The 18,868-nt window shown below is 52.7% G+C and overlaps 1 protein-coding gene and 1 long non-coding RNA gene across 3 annotated transcripts in view; one reads left to right on the top strand and one right to left on the bottom strand.

Moving 5' to 3' along the window:
- LRP1 (LDL receptor related protein 1) overlaps window positions 1-18,868 on the bottom strand; it is an 84,570-nt gene that overhangs the window by 58,151 nt on the left and 7,551 nt on the right. For both annotated transcript variants that reach the window (XM_025401871.1, XM_025401872.1), the window contains exons 2-7: window positions 16,188-16,310; window positions 13,271-13,408; window positions 10,965-11,084; window positions 9,654-9,782; window positions 9,264-9,527; window positions 76-238 (exon numbers count right to left, since the gene is read on the bottom strand). In XM_025401871.1, coding sequence (XP_025257656.1) covers window positions 76-238; window positions 9,264-9,527; window positions 9,654-9,782; window positions 10,965-11,084; window positions 13,271-13,408; window positions 16,188-16,310 — 937 coding nt within the window. The remainder of the gene's footprint in view (window positions 1-75; window positions 239-9,263; window positions 9,528-9,653; window positions 9,783-10,964; window positions 11,085-13,270; window positions 13,409-16,187; window positions 16,311-18,868) is intronic.
- LOC112634443 lies at window positions 7,151-10,134 on the top strand. The gene is made up of 2 exons (XR_003121774.1): window positions 7,151-7,331; window positions 9,671-10,134. It is a non-coding gene; the product is annotated as an uncharacterized LOC112634443 (long non-coding RNA).

The raw sequence follows: 18,868 nt of genomic DNA, 5'->3' as shown, positions 1-18,868 counted from the left end.
CATTGGGCACCCTCCTTACCACTGTAGCCTCAGCCTCCCACCTTCCAGGGCCAGAACCCCGCCTGCCACTCTCACCCCATGGCAGGATCCAGGGCAATGCCCTTGGGGTTGTAGAGTTCCAGGTCTAGCAATGTGACACATGTGTCCCCATTTCTGTTGCAGACAAAGATCCTATCATCGATGTCATCCACAAAGTAGAAGTTGCCTGTCAGCCAGTCGATGGCCATCTGTTCCACGTCTGGAGAGTATGAATGAAAGAGCCATGGGGTGGGGTAGGCCCTCTTGCAGAGATGCCCACCCTTTGCTGGTGAGAACCCACACCTGGAAGCCCACCTTCTCTGGATGACCTCCCGCCCAACACCCCCATGCTGAGCTCAGGGTGGATATACAGGAGGCCTCGCATAAATGCTGGCTGGCCGGTTGACTGACAGGCTTCCCAATTCTAGCCCATCTTTGAAAAGGGACCATCTTCTCGGGGCACCAAAAGGTAGACAGCACAAGTCCACTAGCTCAGTCCAGTATTTTTTTTTAACTTTGCTTTTACTTGGGATAAGAGCACTCAGGCTACCAAAACATTACACATCTTTGCTTTTCACTGGACTTTTATCTACTTTCTTTCTTTCTTTTTATTTTTTTAGAGACAGAGTCTCGCTCTGTCGCCCAGGCTGGAGTGCAGTGGCAGGATCTCGGCTCACTGCAAGGTCCGCCTCCTGGGTTCATGCCATTCTCCTGCCTCAGCCTCAAGGGTAGCTGGGACTACAGGCGCCCGCCACCACGCCCAGCTAATTTTTTTGTGTTTTTAGTGGAGACAGGGTTTCACCGTGTTAGCCAGGATGGTCTCAATCTCCTGACCTTGCGATCTGCCCGCCTCAGCCTCCCAAAGCGCTGGGATTACAGGGGTAAGCCACTGAGCCCAGCCCTTTTATCTACTTTTTATGATAAATCTAGTTATCTCATGCTAACCAGAAGCACTGACTGGAAGCTGGACATATGGCATAAATTTTTGAAGTGGAAAAGCAGGGTACACGCTAATAAACCCAGTTTGAGAGAAAAGTATTTTAAAATATGAGCTCTACAGAGATGCAAAAGGGAAGATTCATGGGGGCAAAAGGTTGGGCACCAGTGACATGGGCCAAACTTCCTCTACTCAGTCCCAGTCCCCTGTTCCTGCAATGTCCTTATTGCTCAATGTCCTCATGTCCTAGGGAGGGTCAGAAGAGGTGGGGAGTAAGTCACAGCGCAGGAGGAGAGAGAGTCTAGGAAAAGGGCCATGAAAGAACCCTCAGGGTAAACTGAGGTATGGCTCAGAAAAAGGTGGGGCTTAAGGAGGATGGGAGTTGGGGAAGAAGATGGAGCCCTGCTGCCTAGACTCAGTTTCAGGCATGGTTCTGGAGGAGATGGAAGAGGCCAAGAAGGGCCAAAGGAAAGAGAGGCAGGGCAAGGGTGGCTGGAATTCAAGGAGGCAGGAAGTCTGGGGACAGGGACACCTGCTGGCCTCCTCTGGGCTCCTCCTCTCCAGGACCACTGGCTTCCTTCCATCTACTCACTGCCCACTTCAACTACCACCATCAGAGATGATGCCTCTTACAAACTGGGAAACTCCTAAGGCAGTGACTTTCTGGGACCCCTGCCTGGAACTCCACTTCCACTAGTTTCCCCAACAGCTAAAGAAATCATTGGGCTACCTGCTTTGGGCTGAAACTCATCCTCCATTACCCATACTCAACCCAACAGGGATTCTTCTGCCCCCACACAGCTACAGGTATAATGACTTGCTGTTCTGCTTAACTGCTCCCTAATTTCCCCCTCCTCCCCACAGGAATTCAGGGGCTGCTCCCTAACAGTGGGTGGGGGTGGGTGGGGGCAACAAGAACAGGAACACAGCTCTCAAGGAACTTGGCAGGGCCTTGAAACTGACTCAGAGTCACAGGACAGGAAGGGAAGGAGCCAACTGAGGGCTTCACCAAACTAGTTTCTTCTTCAGGTCCTCTCTTCTAAATCCCACCCCAATGCCTGGAGAACAAGGCCACAGAGTCAATATATTACCCCTGTAAGCATTCATGCAACCCCAAGCCCAGCCACTCTTTCCTCTGGGCCCCCAATACTGTCCCATCCTCACAAGATTAGAGAGAGGGGGAAGAGTAGCTTGAGGAGGCCAAGGCCCTGTAGGAAGAGGGCCTAGTGCAGGGGTAAGGCAACCAAATTCTTTGCCCCACACGCTGTAACCACAGAGAAAACAGATTCAAATGAATGCTGCTGGGCTGCCTCCAAAGGAAATCGAAGTCTCAAAGCGGGGACCTGCCTGCAGCCCCTGGCAGCCAGCAGGGTGGCTGGAAGTCCAACAGGGCTGCGTGCCCTTTACTTGGTGGGCACGGCAGGGGTCTGGGGGCTGCTGGCATGTATATGAACTTCATCAGTGAAAGCTGTTTTCCTAGCACCAGCTGGCGCAGCTACGGCCGGCCTTCTCTCCGACTTCCTGAGGCTTCCCTGAGTCACTGCCCAGCCCTAGGGCTGGCAATAACCTGCCCCTGCTCCCCCTATCCACCCTTCTCTTGGCAAGAGGGAGGAGGAAGAAACCTGCAGAGATCTGATGCCACCATCCCAGGTGCAGCTCCACAATCAGCGCCCCCAGCCCCAGGATGTGGCCTGGATTCCCTCCCAATTCCGGGAAGGAAGGCAGAGAGATCATCCTGCTCTCAGATATTTACCCTTGGCCGGTCTCCCTTCCACCTCCCCAAAGGCCAGGCAGGGCCCCACTCAGCAGGCCGGTGAGGAGTTGGCAAGAATTGGAGTCCTCAGCCTGCCTGGCCTCCCCTTTGGTATTTTTGCAGCTGGAGACTATTAGTTGCAAGCAAAAATCCTTTGTTATCCAACCCCCTGTACCACATTATTTTTCTCTCTCCTAAAGTTCAGATTCCTCTGCCTGCCCCACCACACACGCACATATGCACACACACACATGCATACACAGTCACCCGCACACATACACTTGGCCACCATTCCAAGGCTAGTGTAGAGAGATGGGCTTGAATTGAGAAGAGGAACCTTGCCTCCAGGGCTGCCCTACAGGCAGTATCTGGGCCACCCCTCTCTGTCTTATGAACTGGGGTCCAGGTGGAGTCCTGGGCTTCAGCCCAGAGATGCTGATCATTCTGGCTCCACCAACCCTGAGGGGAGCCATCCCCTTGCGGCCCAGCCTTCTAAGGGCCAACTCACCCCAGCGCACCTTCTAAAAGGGGCTCTGGCCAAAGACCGAAAATCCTGAGGACGGGAGAATCTCAAATAAACCCAAGGGGAGAGAGGGAGGCTGTGTTGTGGGAGGAGTTGGGGACGGTTTAGGGGCAGAAGGGCAGGGGATTCCAGCATCAAGAGGGAGGCTAGGAAGCAGGGAAGAGGTGCAGGAGTCAGACGAGAGACCACAGCTACCCGTGATGTCACAGAGGACTTTCAGTTCCAGGCCCCAGAATAGACCTGGTGTCCTTGCACCCCATCCCACTGCTCAGCATCTGCACTCACTACAACTCCAGCTTTTCTCAACTTCTTCATCATTCCCATTGTTCAAGAGGCATTTCCGTACATGGTGGCTGCTTTCTCAAACACACAGGCCCCACCCCATGCCCAAGAAGACTCTAGCTTCAGCTGCAGGATTCTAGTCACCTGCTCTAAAATAAGGAACTCTGAAGGAAGAAGCCTTTATGCCCTGAGAAAATGTCACCCAACACATCTACACACCCAAAGAGTGTATACACATCCAAAGAGGTCCCTGGACCTCTAACCACATCCCCAGGGAGCACACTAGATTCTGGCCCTTGTTCCAGGAGCCTCCCCACCTCTCCTCCTATCATTCTGCTCTGCCCTGGGTCCAGGGGGGCCCTAGACACTCACAGCTTGAGTTTGAATTCTGGTTCCATCACCTTCCAACTGAGGCTATAGGCAAGTTACTTAATGTCTCTGAGTCTCTGTTTCCTCATCTGTAAAACTGGATGGTGGACTAACAGCACTTAGCACTGGGCCTGGTGCATGATAAACACTCCCCACATGGGGGCTGCAGTTCCCACCATGTCCTCCCCTCCCCAAGCCCATCCTTTCCCATCTTTTCCACCAAGTCGCCCTCTGTGCCTCCAGCCAGAGCCCTGTGGTCTCCTGACTCTGGGTGGGCCCTCCGGGTGGGCCATTTGGGGCTAACACCTACTATTCATCAAGACTCGGCTCAGGCTCCCAGAAGGAAGCTTGTCCTATTAGAAGGAAGTTTTCGAGGCCAGGAGCAGTGGCTCACGCCTGTAATCCTAACACTTTGAGAGGCCGAGGTGGGCAGATCACGAGGTCAGGAGATCGAGACCATCCTGGCTAACACAGTGAAACCCGACTCTCCTAAAAATACAAAAAAATTAGCCGGGCGTGGTGGCGGGCACCTGTAGTCCCAGCTACTCAGGAGGTTGAGGTAGGAGAATGGCGTGAACCCGGGAGGCAAAGCTTGGAGTGAGCCGAGATCACGCCACTGCACTCCAGCCTGGCCAACAGAGCAAGAATCTGTCTCAAAAAAAAAAAAAAAAAAAAAAAAAGAAGGAAGTTTTCCTGTTACAGGCTCCATAGGCCTCTGGAGCTTATTTGATCATGGCCTCTTCACCTGACTACAAATACTGTGAGGAGGGCGCTGCCTTTTGTCTCTGTCCCAGGCGCCTGACACACATGTATTGATCCGTTGAACAAATATTTACTGAAGACTGAGTCCCCCAGTCTGTTGTTCTAGAGCTGGGACATCATTTCCCCCCTCTCTTCTACTGCCAGGATCCTCCCTCTCTGGCCTTGGGACACTCCAAGACAGTGGGAGAGGGCAGTCTGTCTAGTAATCCCACTCAGGGATCTTGCCTGGGGGCTGGGAGAGATGGCGGAGAGTCTGAGGACTTCGAAGGTGAAAAGGAGGCCTCGTGGTGAGCCTGGCAGCTCTGCTAAATGACGTGGCCTCATGCTCCTTGTTTCCTGCTGGGTCCCGACTTCAGCTCTTCCTCCTTCCACCAGCCAGTCTGGAGCTTAGCCGTGTTGTGTCACCTCCTTCCCCTGGGCTCCCTTCCTGCTCCTGCCTGTGATTTCAGTCTGAAGTTATGTACCGCTACCTTCCCCTGCCTGGCTTAGGTCCCCAAGAGGCATTTCAACCTAGATCCCAGGGATGACGCCTGGATTCTGCTCAGCCCATCCTAGGGTCTTCCCTCTATTGAGAAATCCTTGCCGGGCTCTAAAACACATCTCTCTTGCTTAAGTTACTTCCTTTGGCTTGAAAACAGCGAGGGGAGTGCTGGGAGCAGTCTGGGTGGAGAGGCAACTTCAAGGAGACAGCGGGGGAGGAGAGGACAAGGCTGGATCTGGGCCGGGAGACACAGGGCTGGCCCTGGCCAGGAGAGAGGAGGAGCAAGAGTGAGCTGTTAAATGATTAGGAAACTCAGAACAGGAATGGGAAGCAAAAGTGCCAGGATGCAGGGGGCCCAAGGCCAAAGAGTAGGGTGGCTAGAGCCACCCCTTCCCAAACAGCCTGGCATCCTGTGGGTCAGAAAGGGAAAGGAGGGGCATGGTTAGCTTTCACATGTGAAGTCTGGAAGTGCTCTGTAGGCATGGGTGGGCGGCTGAGAGGGTCCAGGGGTGCCCAGCACAGTGAGGAGGTAGCACCCCTTCCAGCAGCAGCAGCCAGTTCATTAGACTCAGAGGGGCAGCTGTCTGCCCCTTCTTTGCCTCCCCTCTAGACAAATCACTACCCCATTTCCTGTTGTGATTTCGAAAACACACACACTAAAAAAATAAATAAAAGAAAGGGAGAGGAAGGGAAAAGTGAAGTTGGCCAGCTGGACCTGGGGACCCATTTCGCAACCTTGCTGCCTGCAGCCTAGGGGGCCTTTGCTGAGCTCCCCGGCCACCTCCTTCTTCCCCATGCAGCATGGTGCAGGGAGCGGAACCCTGAGACCTCTGAGGGCCCCTTCAGACCATCCTTTCACACACAGTCCAAACTCCTGAGTGACTTCAGCAAACCCGATTTCCTTTAAGGCCTCTATTTACAACCTCAGAACCTCCCCTCACCATACACACACATGTTCCCAGGGCCCCACTCTTGCAGTCTGCCTCATTCTTTCTACAGTGGTGGCATCCTCCAAGGTGAAGGGAATACAGATCAGAGGAGCTCAGCTTAGGAAATGCAGGGCTGGGCTGGGGTGGGTAGACTGCACCACCAGCCCTGCCCAGGGGCAGCCTGGCAGGAGGCTGGACAAAGCTGGGGTTACAGGCTCCATAGCCCTCTGGAGCTGAGAGACTGGTCACAGGTGGGGGCGAGAGTGCACAGGCCTGGTTCCTGACTCAGGGACTATCAGGCCTGTTGATCCCTCTGGGTCTCAATTTTCAGAACTTTAGTCTTTTGTGTATCACTTTCAAAATGTCTGCTATGCTTATGTACAGCTTGTGCTACTGTTTATTGCCAGATATTTCAATTAACTTACTTTTCTTATTTCACTGCATCCTAAACAATTGCTGAAATAACAGATTTGATGTGCTAGTTACAGGAGTTTCCTAATGTATATCAAATAAAAACGTAACAGTTAAAAAAACAAACAAACAAAAACAAACAAACAAAAAAAACTTGTGCAGGTACCACCTACAATCAAATCAATGCATAGCCCCTTTGAGAAAGCAGTAGTGAAAGGGCTGCTCTTGGTGCTGGCCAAGGGTCTTCCCTCCTCTTCCAGCTCTCACCATCGAGTTCTCCGGTCTTGGAATTCGAGCCTCATAGACCTCCCCAAACCACTGGGCCAGTGGCAGAGGGAAAGGGGAGGTAATCTCAGGTGGGAGGAAAAGAGATGATCCACCCCACCCAGGGGGATGACACTGGGCCTGGGGCAGGAGGGTCAGCAGCCCTGGGGTGTTGAAGAGGAACGTGCACACACTGCAGGGCCTCGGGGGGGCCCTCGGGGGCTCTCAGGACTCCACAGCAGGTCTGACTCACATGGCCCAGGACACATGTGAACCAGGCTCATTTCCTGGCCTCCTTCCTTCTTTCTATTCTATTTCTGCTTCCAGAGTTTTCTCTGGGGCAGACTCCCTCTTCTGCCTGCACCAGCGGGCTGGTCTCGCTGGTTCGAACACCCCTCAATTGTTAGACTCCTCCCTCTGTGTGCACCCCTGCTGCATGAGGCTCAGCCCCAGGGATCCAACAGAGGTCACAGTCACAGCACAGAATGGAAGGCTTGCAGGCAGGGCTGCCCCAGAGGGCAGAGTGAAAGCAGGAGAAAGCTGTAGCCTTTCTTCGTCATCCTCCTTGGGGAGCTAATTACAGGCCAGCAGCTGCTGTGCAGGTGAGTGCTTGGGACCAGCCACCCCACACACCAGGACAGGCCAGTCAGCGTCTCCTGGGGAGGGGGATGACCCGGGAACTGGGGGAGGGGCTAGGGGAGAGACACTGACATCCTCAGTTTGGGACCCATAATTAGTTTGTGGGAGAGAGCAAAACAACCGTCCTCAGGGTGACAGCCAGACATTCAGGCGGCAGGGGTGTGGAGCAGGGGGAGGGCAAGGAGGAAGGGACAGAAGTTGGGACAAGAGAAACCCACTCATTTACCCCACAAGCATTTCCCCTTGGACTCTTCTAGCCTCCTGGACTCTGCCCCTGAGAGGCCCAATGAGTTTAGCAGACTGGGAGGCAAGGCAAATCTGTTTGCCAAGGGAGGGGTACCGGCTTCTCTTGGGGAGGAAGTCAGATAAGGAGACGAGGCCAGAGTAGAAGTTGAGAAGGTTCCCTCCAGGACACCCCATAGCCACCTACCCACAAGCCCACTGTATGGCACAGATGCAGGGCTGGGGAGGGAACTGACAGGCTGTCTGCCCAGACAGGCCTGTTAAGTAGGGCAGTAGACATGGAACAGGGGGAGGGCAGCTGCACAAGAGGGTCTAGTGCCAATCCCACCCTATCGGCCATGGGGTTCCCTGAGCCACTCATGCGTTAAGAGCTCAGCCAACCAGGCTTGACAACCCCCAGCTCAGCACCCCAAGGAGGACACATGTCTGATCACAGCTGAGCTGTGGACCTATCACAAGGACGCTATCAGGGATGCTCTGGAGGAGCCAAAGGCCGAAATGTGAACCTTAAGCTGAGGCCACGGAGAGTGAGGGCTCTCAGAAGGACCCCTGCTCTCCACCATCCCGGGGAGGGGCCTTTCTCTCTCCCAGAATGAATCCCTTGTAATCTCCTGGGATCTTTCTTTCCATCACAAGAACCAAATAAAGAAACTTGAAGATCTTCTAGAGAGGCCCAAGGTTCACAATCCTCAATTCAAAGCGTGCTATCCTTTACCACTGGCTTTCACTCTAGTTAATCTGATCTGGACAGATAAGCTCAAACCCATTATGCAGATTAGGAAACCAAGGCAGAGATGGGAATTCTGGTTTACTAAACAGTCAGGGATCAAGTTAGTCTCCCTCAGGGGGTCAGATCAACCACAGGCCAGATTCTTCCTCTCAGCCCTGTGGTGCATTTCGTTGGAAATGTGATGCTGCCAGATGTTGACTTTAAGGCTGCTGGTGTAACAGCATCTGAGATGGGCAGGGCTGTTCCTGGCAGTGGGTCTACACCCAGCTATGCTCGCGCCGCTTCCTGTGACACCCCTTCTTCCACAACTAGGACAGCAAAGTGTAGCCTAGGTAGGAGCCTGAATGGAAGCATCCAGGATATTCTAAAATCTCATGTGGCTCACGCTTCTCTCCCAGCCTCATTCACTGCCACAAAGCCACAGAGAAATAACCTCAGTACTGCCCTCCCCCGATGGCAGCAGAGAGTCCATTGGCAATGGTCCCCGAGGGAAACGATGGCCCATGGAGACAGAGCAGCTGGGCCCCAGCTCCTTTACCCTCAGCTGCAGCCTAACAGGGCACCTCAGGCTTCCGCTCCTTCTTTCCCTAGCCTTGGCTCCCACCGCACCGGAAAGTCCCTCTGCAGTCTAGTCAACACTCCCCTCTCAGAGAAGGGACAGTCCCTGGTCTCTGGAGATTGACCATTCATTGCCCCCTCAGCCCTTGGCCAGAAATGCAGGGACCATCCAGACACTTGCTCAGAGAGCTGGGAGGGAGCTCTGCCCCTGCCTCAAACACACACCATTGTATCCAGCCTCCTGCTTCTCCTGCCCCAGACAGGAGCCATCCTGTGTAACTCCCGGCCTCTGTTCCAGACAGCTTCCAGCTTTCCTGTCTCCCCTACCCTCCCCAGCCCTCCAAGCTGAGAGCAGGTGACTCACGGTGCAGACTGAGGGAGATGTTGATGGTGTGCTCATCCACAAAGCCCTTTAGGCCAGGCATGCGGGCACACTTGAGCTGCGTCTGGGCAGCATTGTCCCCAACATGCACCCAGCATACGGTCTCATTGGCGTAGCTGAAGTCCATGGCTGTGGTCTGCCGAGTGCTCGTAGGTGTGATGGTAGACACCTGGGCCCCACTCAGGTACGTGGCCAAGATGTTCTGGGAGTTGGCTATCAACAGCACAGGGGGCCGGTCTACTGGCTCTGAGAATGGGGAAGAGAAGAGTCAGTGTAGCCAGGGCTCTAGGACCACCTCTCAGGCCACCACCCATCAGGGAATAGCATTGAGGGGGCTTAGTTAGCACTGTGGCCACAGGCAACCCCACCCACCATTCTTGGCCTTGCAGGAGCGGTTATCCGGCTGCAGCAGGTATCCTTCGACACAGCCACATATAAAGGAGCCATCTGTGTTGGTGCATAGCTGGCTGCAGGTGCCGTACACTGAACACTCATCAAAATCTGCCGGGGAAAGGACAAGAATGTGGTCATTTCCAGTGTGACAAGGGCAGGGAAGTGGGTGATCATCAGACATGACCAACGTGTCCATCCTTACAGCCACCTTGAAGGACAGTTCGGCAGAATCTATTACAGCATGAAATGTGCAAACCTTATCACCCAGCAAGTCTAGTCTTGGAATCCACTCTAGAGAAACACACATGTGCATATCATTCATTCATGCAGGGAAGATTTATTGAGTCCCCACTATGTGTCAGGTGCCAGAGGTACATCAGTGAACTTTAAAATAGACCCACATTGCTGTCCTCAGGAAACTTATATTCAGATAATAAATGAAATATAGTTACTATAATAACAAATGAAACAAAGTAAATAAAGTATATGTTAGAGGTGCTAGTGCCACGGAAAGAGAACAGGGATGGAGAATGCAGATGGCAGGGGTGTGATTTTAGAGGAGTCAGGGGACAGCCTGACTGAGAAGGTGGCACCTGAGAAGGTGGCATTTGCGCAAAGACCCGAGGGAGGCAAATTTAAAACAGAAAAGTTTGCATTGCTTGTAGCAGTGAAAAATTGGGAACATCTTACTCATCAACAGGGAGGTGACTAAGTAAACTGTGGTAAAAGTCATACGTCACAGTGGTTTCTAAAAGAATGATGTAGATCTTTACATATTAATACAGAAAAAAATTGTGGAACATATTGATGAGTGAAAAACTTGAAAATAATACATACAGTATAGTATCATTTACGCAAAAAAGAGCACACAGTACTCTTGAGCAGTACTTCCAATTAGATTTTCTGTGAATACACACAGACAAACGCATAAAAAGGGGCCTGAAAGAGAGAGAGCAAACTGATAATAGAGTTGAACTCCAGGGAGAAGGGAAGGGGACCAGAATTGAGGGGGATTTGTCAAAGGGGACTTTGGTTTTATCTGTTAATGCTTCAGTTTTTTACAACAGAAAAATTTACATATAAACTATAATTTTAAGGTGAATTTTTAAAAGTCTGGTGGAAGCAAATGGTTAGAGCTCACAGTCATGCCCTGGGGTGGTGGCACCCCCTCTCTTGCACCTTCCTTCTAGTTTCTTATTCCAGCCAGGCTCCCTACCCCTCTCTGCCCCTCCCTGCCCACAACTGGCCACTGGCACACACACATGCACACAGGCATATGCACTCACATACCTTTGCAGGTCTTGCTGTCTGCCTGAAGCTGAAAGCTGCTGTTGCAGTAGCAGGTGGGCCCATCGAGTGTGGGGACACAATGGTGCTGGCAGCCCAGGCGAGAGCAGTTGCCTCGCAGCTCTGTGTGGGGGCAGGAGAGACACATTCAGGTCACCAGATCTGGCACCCGCACGCAGGCCACACCCTTCCCCTAAACCCAGTCAACCTTCAGAAACCACTTCTAAGGGCTGCAGTGTCAGAGATGGAAGGGGCCTTAGGAAGCATCTACCATATTTCACAAGTGAAGAAACTGATGCCCAGAGAGGCTATAAGAAAAGCCTAAGGTCACACAGCAAGTGATGGCTTAGAACCCACATGTCCCTGTTCTGGATGTTCTGGGCTACCTCTGTCCCCATTGAGAGGGGTTCTGGCACTTTGTTGGGGTCATCAGGAAGAGGGGACGGTGAGTCTTATCCCTTTCATATGCCTCTTGTCCACACTGCCTGGAGATTACAATGTTGGCTTCAGCTGGGGCTGAAGATTGGGCATGGAATTGTGTCTGTCCCCACAGGATCCCAGCTCTGGCCTGGAAGCACCCGTCTAACTCATCCCCCAAGCCCTAGAGGCCTCAGAGAGAAGACCTAAGGCCCAGGTAGAGGACGGGAAGGAGGAGCAAAACTGGTTCCCTCTGGATTCTTTTCTAATCTTTCTCCTGCCACTGACCCACTTCCACAGGGGAGACAGAAGGGAATGAGACAGGAGGGGGGAGAGGTGGGAGAGCAGTTGCCCCCCCTAGACCAGCGACCCAGTTAATGGCCTTGCGTGGGGCCAGGCAGCCTGGCCACAAAGACCCCTTTGTCCAGCGGCCTCACACCCTGGCTTCCCCCTCCACCCCCACCTAGGAGAGAGAGCCGCCCAAGATGCTAAGACGTTTAGAGGCACTAAGCCTGCCAGGAAGAGTTGGGATGGGGGGCCAAACCCCAGCAATTCTTTCTCCTCCCCACTTCCACCCGAGAGCCATTCGTGCTGCCTGCCCAGCCTTCCTCCACAGAGGGGGAAAATACCATTTGCTCTGGAAAACCTAGAAAAGAGTAACTTTTCTGGGTATAGGGTGAGGGGATGAGGAAGGCCAATTTCTGTAATATCAGAGAAGGAGGTTCAGACCTGAGGTTTTTGAAGTTCTCTGTTGTTTTAGAGACTGTAAAGGTACTCAAAAGGAAGCAAACTTGAACACACGCCACCCGAGAGGAAGGGGTGCGCGTTGTCATTTAAGTCAGCCCCTAGGCCCACATTCTGCATCCTGTCCCAGGAGCTTCAGATGAAAACATGCAAAACCAACCAAAGAAAGGGAGAAAAATCTTCCACAAACTCCCTTGCTCCATCCTCCCTGCTCCTAGTGAACAGGATCCAGACAAGTCTCCTCCCACAGACAGATGTTTTCTCGGGCACACAGCACAGGACGCTGCCCCCACACCCAAGCACAGCCCCTCCCCTAGGGCCACGCTCATGGCCTCTCAAAGCCTCATGGCCTCTCAAAGCTGGCCTCTTGCTCTGGGCCCGGACCCCGAGGACAAGAGAAGGGAGAAGCCATTATTCCCTAACATGCAGGCTTGAGGCTCTTCCTCCCCCGACACGACTCTCAAATGCTCACGCTGTGACCGGACTCTCCATGGCCCACAGGGCCCTTTGGGGTAAAGACTGTAGAGCTGGTGACCTGAGCCACAGGCTGGAAGCAGTCTGACTTATCATCCTAATGTTCCCACCTCGGCCTGAATGGTTTTCCTATCAACCACCTCAGACAGTCCAGACTGTCAGAGAGGGAGGGACCAAGGCAGCTTTAGGGCCCCCCAAAGATCTGCAGCTCCTGGGGGATGCCTTCTAGGGCACCCATAGGGGTGGCAGGTGGACTAAACTAGATTGCTAAGCTTTAGTCACAGCACCTCTGCTCCTCCCTGTGTTCATACTCAGGCTTCATGCAGAAAACCTTTTGAAGAAAGGATCATACTATTTTAAAAAATGTATGAAAACACTGATCTCTCATCTTACAGAAGAAAAACTGCGACCTGGAGAGCAGTAGTGACTAGTCCGAGAACATAGAGCCAGAGGGAAGTGCCCAGGCTAGGGCCCACGGCTGAGGCCCACAGGGCTGTCTGACCAAGCTCCAGGCCCACGGGGCACATCAATTTCATTTGCTCTCTGAAGGCAAATCTAGGCAGGGGACCAGGACAAGGCCTCATCCCCACTGAAGGTGCCAGGACAGTCCTCGGAAGGTGGGCTGGCAACATGCTGCATCCACACAGGAGAGTAGAGAGTGGAAAAGTGCTTACCTCGGCAGTGGGGCCCCTCATCTGAGCCGTCCATGCAGTCCTGGACTCCATTGCAGAGGCGAGACATGGGAACACACAGCTCGGTACCCAGGCAGTTATGCTCGTTTGGCTGGCATCGCTGGGCCTTGCTCTGTGGACCTGAGGGCAGACAGAAGGGTGGGTATGAACAAGCTGGCTATGGTGGCTCTCTGGCCAGCTGTTCACTGGGGACGAGGGGAGATAAAACTGGGGTTTCAGATCTCAGGAGGTCTCAGGGCTAGTTAGACTCTTCCACCTAGAACTCTGTTACAGCATTCCCCACAGTAGTCACACACCTGTAGGCAAACAGGCGGAGGTAGAGACTAGGCCTTCAGCAAAGAGTCCACCCCCGCAACGTCCCATACCTATGGACCCCAATGCCTCAACATTCTATGCTCAGGAGACAGGCTGAGGACAGCCTGGTTTTTTATGGTGACTGAGGTCAGTAAAAGTTTTGATGATGCCGGGAGTGATGGCTCCTGCCTGTAATCCTAGCACTTTGGGAGGCTGAGGTGGGCAGATCACTTGAGGTCAAGAGTTCAAGATGAGCCTGGCCAACATGGTAAAACCCCGTCTCTACTAAAAAATGCAAAAAATTAGCCAGGCATGGTGGCATGCACCTGTAGTCCCAGCTACTCGGGAGGCTGAGGCATGAGAATCGCTTGAACCCAGGAGGCAGAAGTTGCAGTGAGCTGAGATTGCACCACTGCACTCCAGCCTGGATGACAGAGCGAGATCTGTCTCAAAACAAACAAACAAAAACAGGTTTTGATGAGCTGAGGGAAGCAGAGTCCATGGCAGAGAAACTCCAATGATAAAGAAAAACTCCTTCCCGTAGCTCCCAGTTTGCAGAACCCAGGGCCAAGAGTGGTACCAAATGTTCTAGACCTTCACTGTCCAATACGTAGCCCAGCCACATGTGGCTATCAAGCACTGGAAAGGCAACAAGTTCAAACTGTAAGTATAAAATGTACACTGGATTTTGATGACTTACCAGAAAAATGCAAAAGATTGCTAATGATTTTATATGAATATACTGTACTAAAGAGATAATAGTTTGGATCCATTGGATAAAATATTCAAATTAATTTCATCTGTTCATTTTTACCTTTTTTATGTGGCTACTAGAAAATTTCAAAATAGCACATGTGGTTTTTAATACATTTCTATTGGACAGCACTATTCTAGACTTCCAACCCCAAAGCGACAGGCCTGATAGAAGGATTTGGGAAGAATCAAAGGTTGCGGTCTGGCCAGGCATGGTGGCTCACGCCTATAGTCCCAGAACTCTGGGAAGCTGTGTCAGGAGGATCAGAGGATCACTTGAGGTCAGGAGTTTGAGATCAGCCAAGGCAACATAGTGAGACCCCACCTCTTAAAAAAAAAAAAAAAAAAAAAAGAAGGTTGTGACCAACTGGTCATATCATCTCTGGAACTTCCTTTGTTGCTCTGGAGGATGGATGAGATAGAGAGACTACTGTCTATTGGCCCCCAAGCCTGGACATGGTGTGTGAGTGACAGTGTCCATGATCCATGTGTGCCTGGACAGGAGTCCACGTACACAACTGAGGGTGTGGCTGTATAGCATGCAGGGGTGTGTAGTGAGAGTGTATCTGTGTGTCTTTCTGTATGCTGGTGTTTCTGGCCTCAGTATGTGAGTTTCCATGTGAATCAATCTGGGTTTCTGTGTCTGGGGACATCTGTCTGAGTATATAGTGTGTTTCTGCATCCACATTTGAGTGTGACTCTGTGTTACTGGGAGAATGTGTTTGTGCCTTTGGGTGGGAGGTGGGCTCATCAGTGCCAGGTGGGTCTGTGTGTGATGTTATGAGTCCAGGGCGTATGAGCGTGAACAGAGTAGTAATGCATATAAGGTGAGGTTTACAGCAAACTGAAGGAAGAATGAACAAAAAGAGCCAGATCTGGCCCTTCTGCATGACTTTCTTTACTTCTAATGCCCAAGAATCAGGGTCAAAAGTGTGGGGGAGCAGGTGGCATCAGACAAGAAGAGACTCCAGGCTGAAGCACCCCGCCATACATATACTTGCTGAATACCCCGGCCCCCACCCTCCAGGGCAGAGTGTAGGGGTAAGGCAGAGCCCATTCGTGGCTCCCTTTCCAGCCCTAAATTTACCCCTGATAATTATGGGTGGGGGTGTGGGGACAGGACACCAGATAGGACTGGAGCAGGATAAAGCCCACGAGAGAGAACAGAGACAGACCTAGGAATGCAGGGTCGCTTTGACCCTGGCCCAGATTAACCAAGCAGGGGAGGGGCTAAAGGTGGAGCCACCAGGACTGTGCCAGCTATCCAGGACTCTGGGGTCCCACCAACAAGTTCTCCACCTCCCTTGGCAGGGCAAAAGCTGGGCGGGGACCTTTCTCCCAGTTAAAACAGCTGCCTCTGATTACACCACTTACTGGGGGCAGGGGAAGGCGGGGGTGGCGGGAAACGCACAGGGGTGGGGCTTCTGGTATGGGGCTGAGCAAGCGCCAGTGGCCTCTGGCCTGGGAGCAAAAGGACAGAGGAAGATCTGAGGATCCGACAAGACCTGGGGCCAATCATCAACGGTCAGGGAGGATGAGAGGGGGAACGAGGGAAGAGCTGGAAGGAAAGGGAGGCCAGGCCATCTTCTAGCAAAGTTGTCAGCCCAGAGAACACTGTCTTGGGGTGCATCACCTGAGGGAGAAATCTGAGGCGCCATTTCTAAGCCCAACAGGCACCACGCGAAGCATTCTGAAGGGGGTAAAGGACAGTTTTAGCTGTGTCATGGACAAATACAATCACTGCGCAAGGTCCATGCCAGGCTAGGGATCAGCTGTCCTCCTCCCAAACATCTGCCAAAGGAAGAGGGATAAGTTAAGGGTTTGGGGAGAAAAATCCAGAAAAGGTACTTACAAATCTCAGGGGCCTCGTCAGATCCGTCTGGGCAGTCCCTCTCACCATCACACCGCCAGCCCTTTGAGATACAGGTGATTTGATCTCTGCAGGCAAACTGCTTGGGGCTGCAAGTCTTAGGGGCTAGAGCAAGGAAAGAAAGGGGATATAAATGAAGGGTGGAGGCTGACTCTGTGGCCCTAAAGTTCCTTAGGACTCCTCTTCCTTCCCTAGCATCAGTTTCCATCTGGCCCAGACCCTGAGCCATGGTCTATGTGCCTGAGGGTGTCAGGGGGTGGCTTTGGGTAGTTCCTACACACCGTGTATCTGTGGTGGGGGTGGGGGGATCCAGAAGCACATTTTACTGCACCCCTCCAAGTCCTCTAGGCTGCCTGTTCCTAGGAGTCAGGGTCAAAGCCTTTGCTATTTTTGGTTACTGTGATCAGACATCAGCACCCCCTGGCTTTGATGACAGAGTGATGGTGAAGGGGGGTACATTTAGGCCTTGACATGTTTTCTCTTTATCTTCCTCTGACTACTACTACAGGCCCAGAGCTGGTCTTATCCAACCTCTCTGCTTCTCTGCCTTCTGGGACGCTCCTGGTCCCCTGACCCATCACCCCATACTTCCCAACCCCTAATCACTAGGCCCCTAGCTGGAAGCAGTGGGGAGGGATGCCTTTCGCACACACAGTAGTTGGAGATGGTATTAGCAGAGGCACAGGAGGGCAAGGCTGGGCAGGAATGGGCAGGATGGAGAGCCCTGCTTCCATCTCCATTCCCTAATTTTTTTTTTTTTTTTTTTTTGAGGCAAGGTCTCACTCTGTCCCCCAGGCTGGAGTGCAGTAGCACAATCTCAGCTCACTGCAACCTCCACTTCCCGGGCTCAAGCAATTCTCCCGCCTCAGCCTCCCCAGTGGCTGGAACTACAGACATGCATCACCATGTCCAGCTAATTTTTGTATTTTTAGTAGAGACAGGGTTTCGCCATGTTGCCCATGCTGGTCTCAAATTCCTGACCTCAGGTGATCCACCTGTCTTGTCCTCTCCATTCTCTAAAGACACAGCCTCCCTTGGTTAGACCTCAGGGGTAGTTTCAGTAGACATCCTTAGAGGGAAGAAGCACCTAAAGATTTTCAAGATATCAGAATTGGGGAGCAGAGGAAGGGGGATGGCTGAAATGAACTCTAGGAACTGGTTTCAGTCCAGTCAACCTAGTTAGCTACTATATTCAGGACCTCTTGGCCCTACCCTCCCACCCCAACCAGACTTCTTTCACTCCTACCCATTCTCTTCCCTCATCCCCAAGGAGGAATTAAGAGTGGTGACAAGTAACTCTCTTTTTTTTTTTTTTTTTTTGAGATGGAGTTCTGCTCTTATTGCCCAGGCTGGAGTGCAATGGCGCAATCTTGGCTCACTGCAACCTCTGCCTCCCGGGTTCAAGGGATTCTCCTGCCTCAGCCTCCTGAGTAGTTGGGATTACAGGCATGCACCACCACGTGCAGCTAATTTTGTATTTTTAGTAGAGACAGGGTTTCTCCATGTTGGTCAGGCTGGTCTCGAACTCCCGACCTCAGCTGATCCATCTGTCTCAGCCTCCCAAAGCGCTGGGATTACAGGAGTGAGCCATCGTGCCTGGCTGACAACTAACTCTTGTTGTGGGCTCAGTATGTGCCAAGAACTGTGGTAAAGCAGTTTTTTCCATGTATCATCTTATTTAATCCCCTCCACAGTATGACAAAGTGGGGACAACTAATACCACCATTTCACAGATGAAGAAATTGAGCCAGGTGACTTGGCCAGGGTCAAATAGCTGGCAAGTGACAAAACCAGGACTCAGACCAGCTAAGCTGACTCCAAACTCTGAACCAGTGAAATCCGCACCAGACCTCCCATTCCCACTCCTCCCAACCTCTGTCACCACATCCTTCACAGGAGGAACAGTCACCCACCCCTTCTCCCCCACCCAAGGCTGGGCTCCCAGTCTCCCGGCCTTTCGTGCCTTTTCCTCAGCCTGTGCCATCACATTTCTATTCTGCTGGCACACACTGAAGGCCAGCTCTATGCCAGGCACTGCACTAGGCATCAGGGTGCCAAGGAGGGTGAGATGACCCTCTGCCCCGCAGAAGCCAGAGTCGCCTGAGAAGACAGCTGTACCCAACTAATGCAAATGCAGGGCAGAGACAGAAGTATAAGGAAAATGTCAGGGGGGTTCAGAGGAGGGAGGGAGTCTGATGGGAGCCACACCGAGATGTCCTCCCTCCTAACCCCCACGGCTGGCAGGGGGGACCGCACTCAGGCCCCTGGCCAAAATGACCGAGTTCAGGAAACACATCAAGGATGGCCTAGCCAGGCTCCCCCTTCAGCCCCCCTCTCCTGGCCCCCACCCTGAGCCTGGAATAAAGGCCCCTTGAGGAGGTGGATAATGCTGAGTTCATTGCCCCACTGGGCCAGCTGTGAGGTCTTCCCGGGAAACACAGCCCGCCAGCCTAGTTAGCATGCCGGAGAACTGTCCGCTTCCCCTGACCAGCCGTGGCCGGCTGAGGGGGAAGAGGGGGGCTGGAATGGGACTCAGAGGCAGATGGGATGTTTGGAGCCCAGAAACAGACCCCCGTGCCACCCACCTGGGACTTGGTCCATGCCCTGGCTCCTCCCAGGGGCAGAGCGCACAGCCAAGGCCTGAGGTCACTGGGTGGTCACCT

This window comes from Theropithecus gelada, chromosome 11, assembly GCF_003255815.1.
Source record: "Theropithecus gelada isolate Dixy chromosome 11, Tgel_1.0, whole genome shotgun sequence".
Taxonomy (NCBI): domain Eukaryota; kingdom Metazoa; phylum Chordata; class Mammalia; order Primates; family Cercopithecidae; genus Theropithecus; species Theropithecus gelada.
The sequence above is the reverse complement of the archived record's forward strand: the minus strand, read 5'-3'. Positions and strand labels throughout refer to the sequence as shown.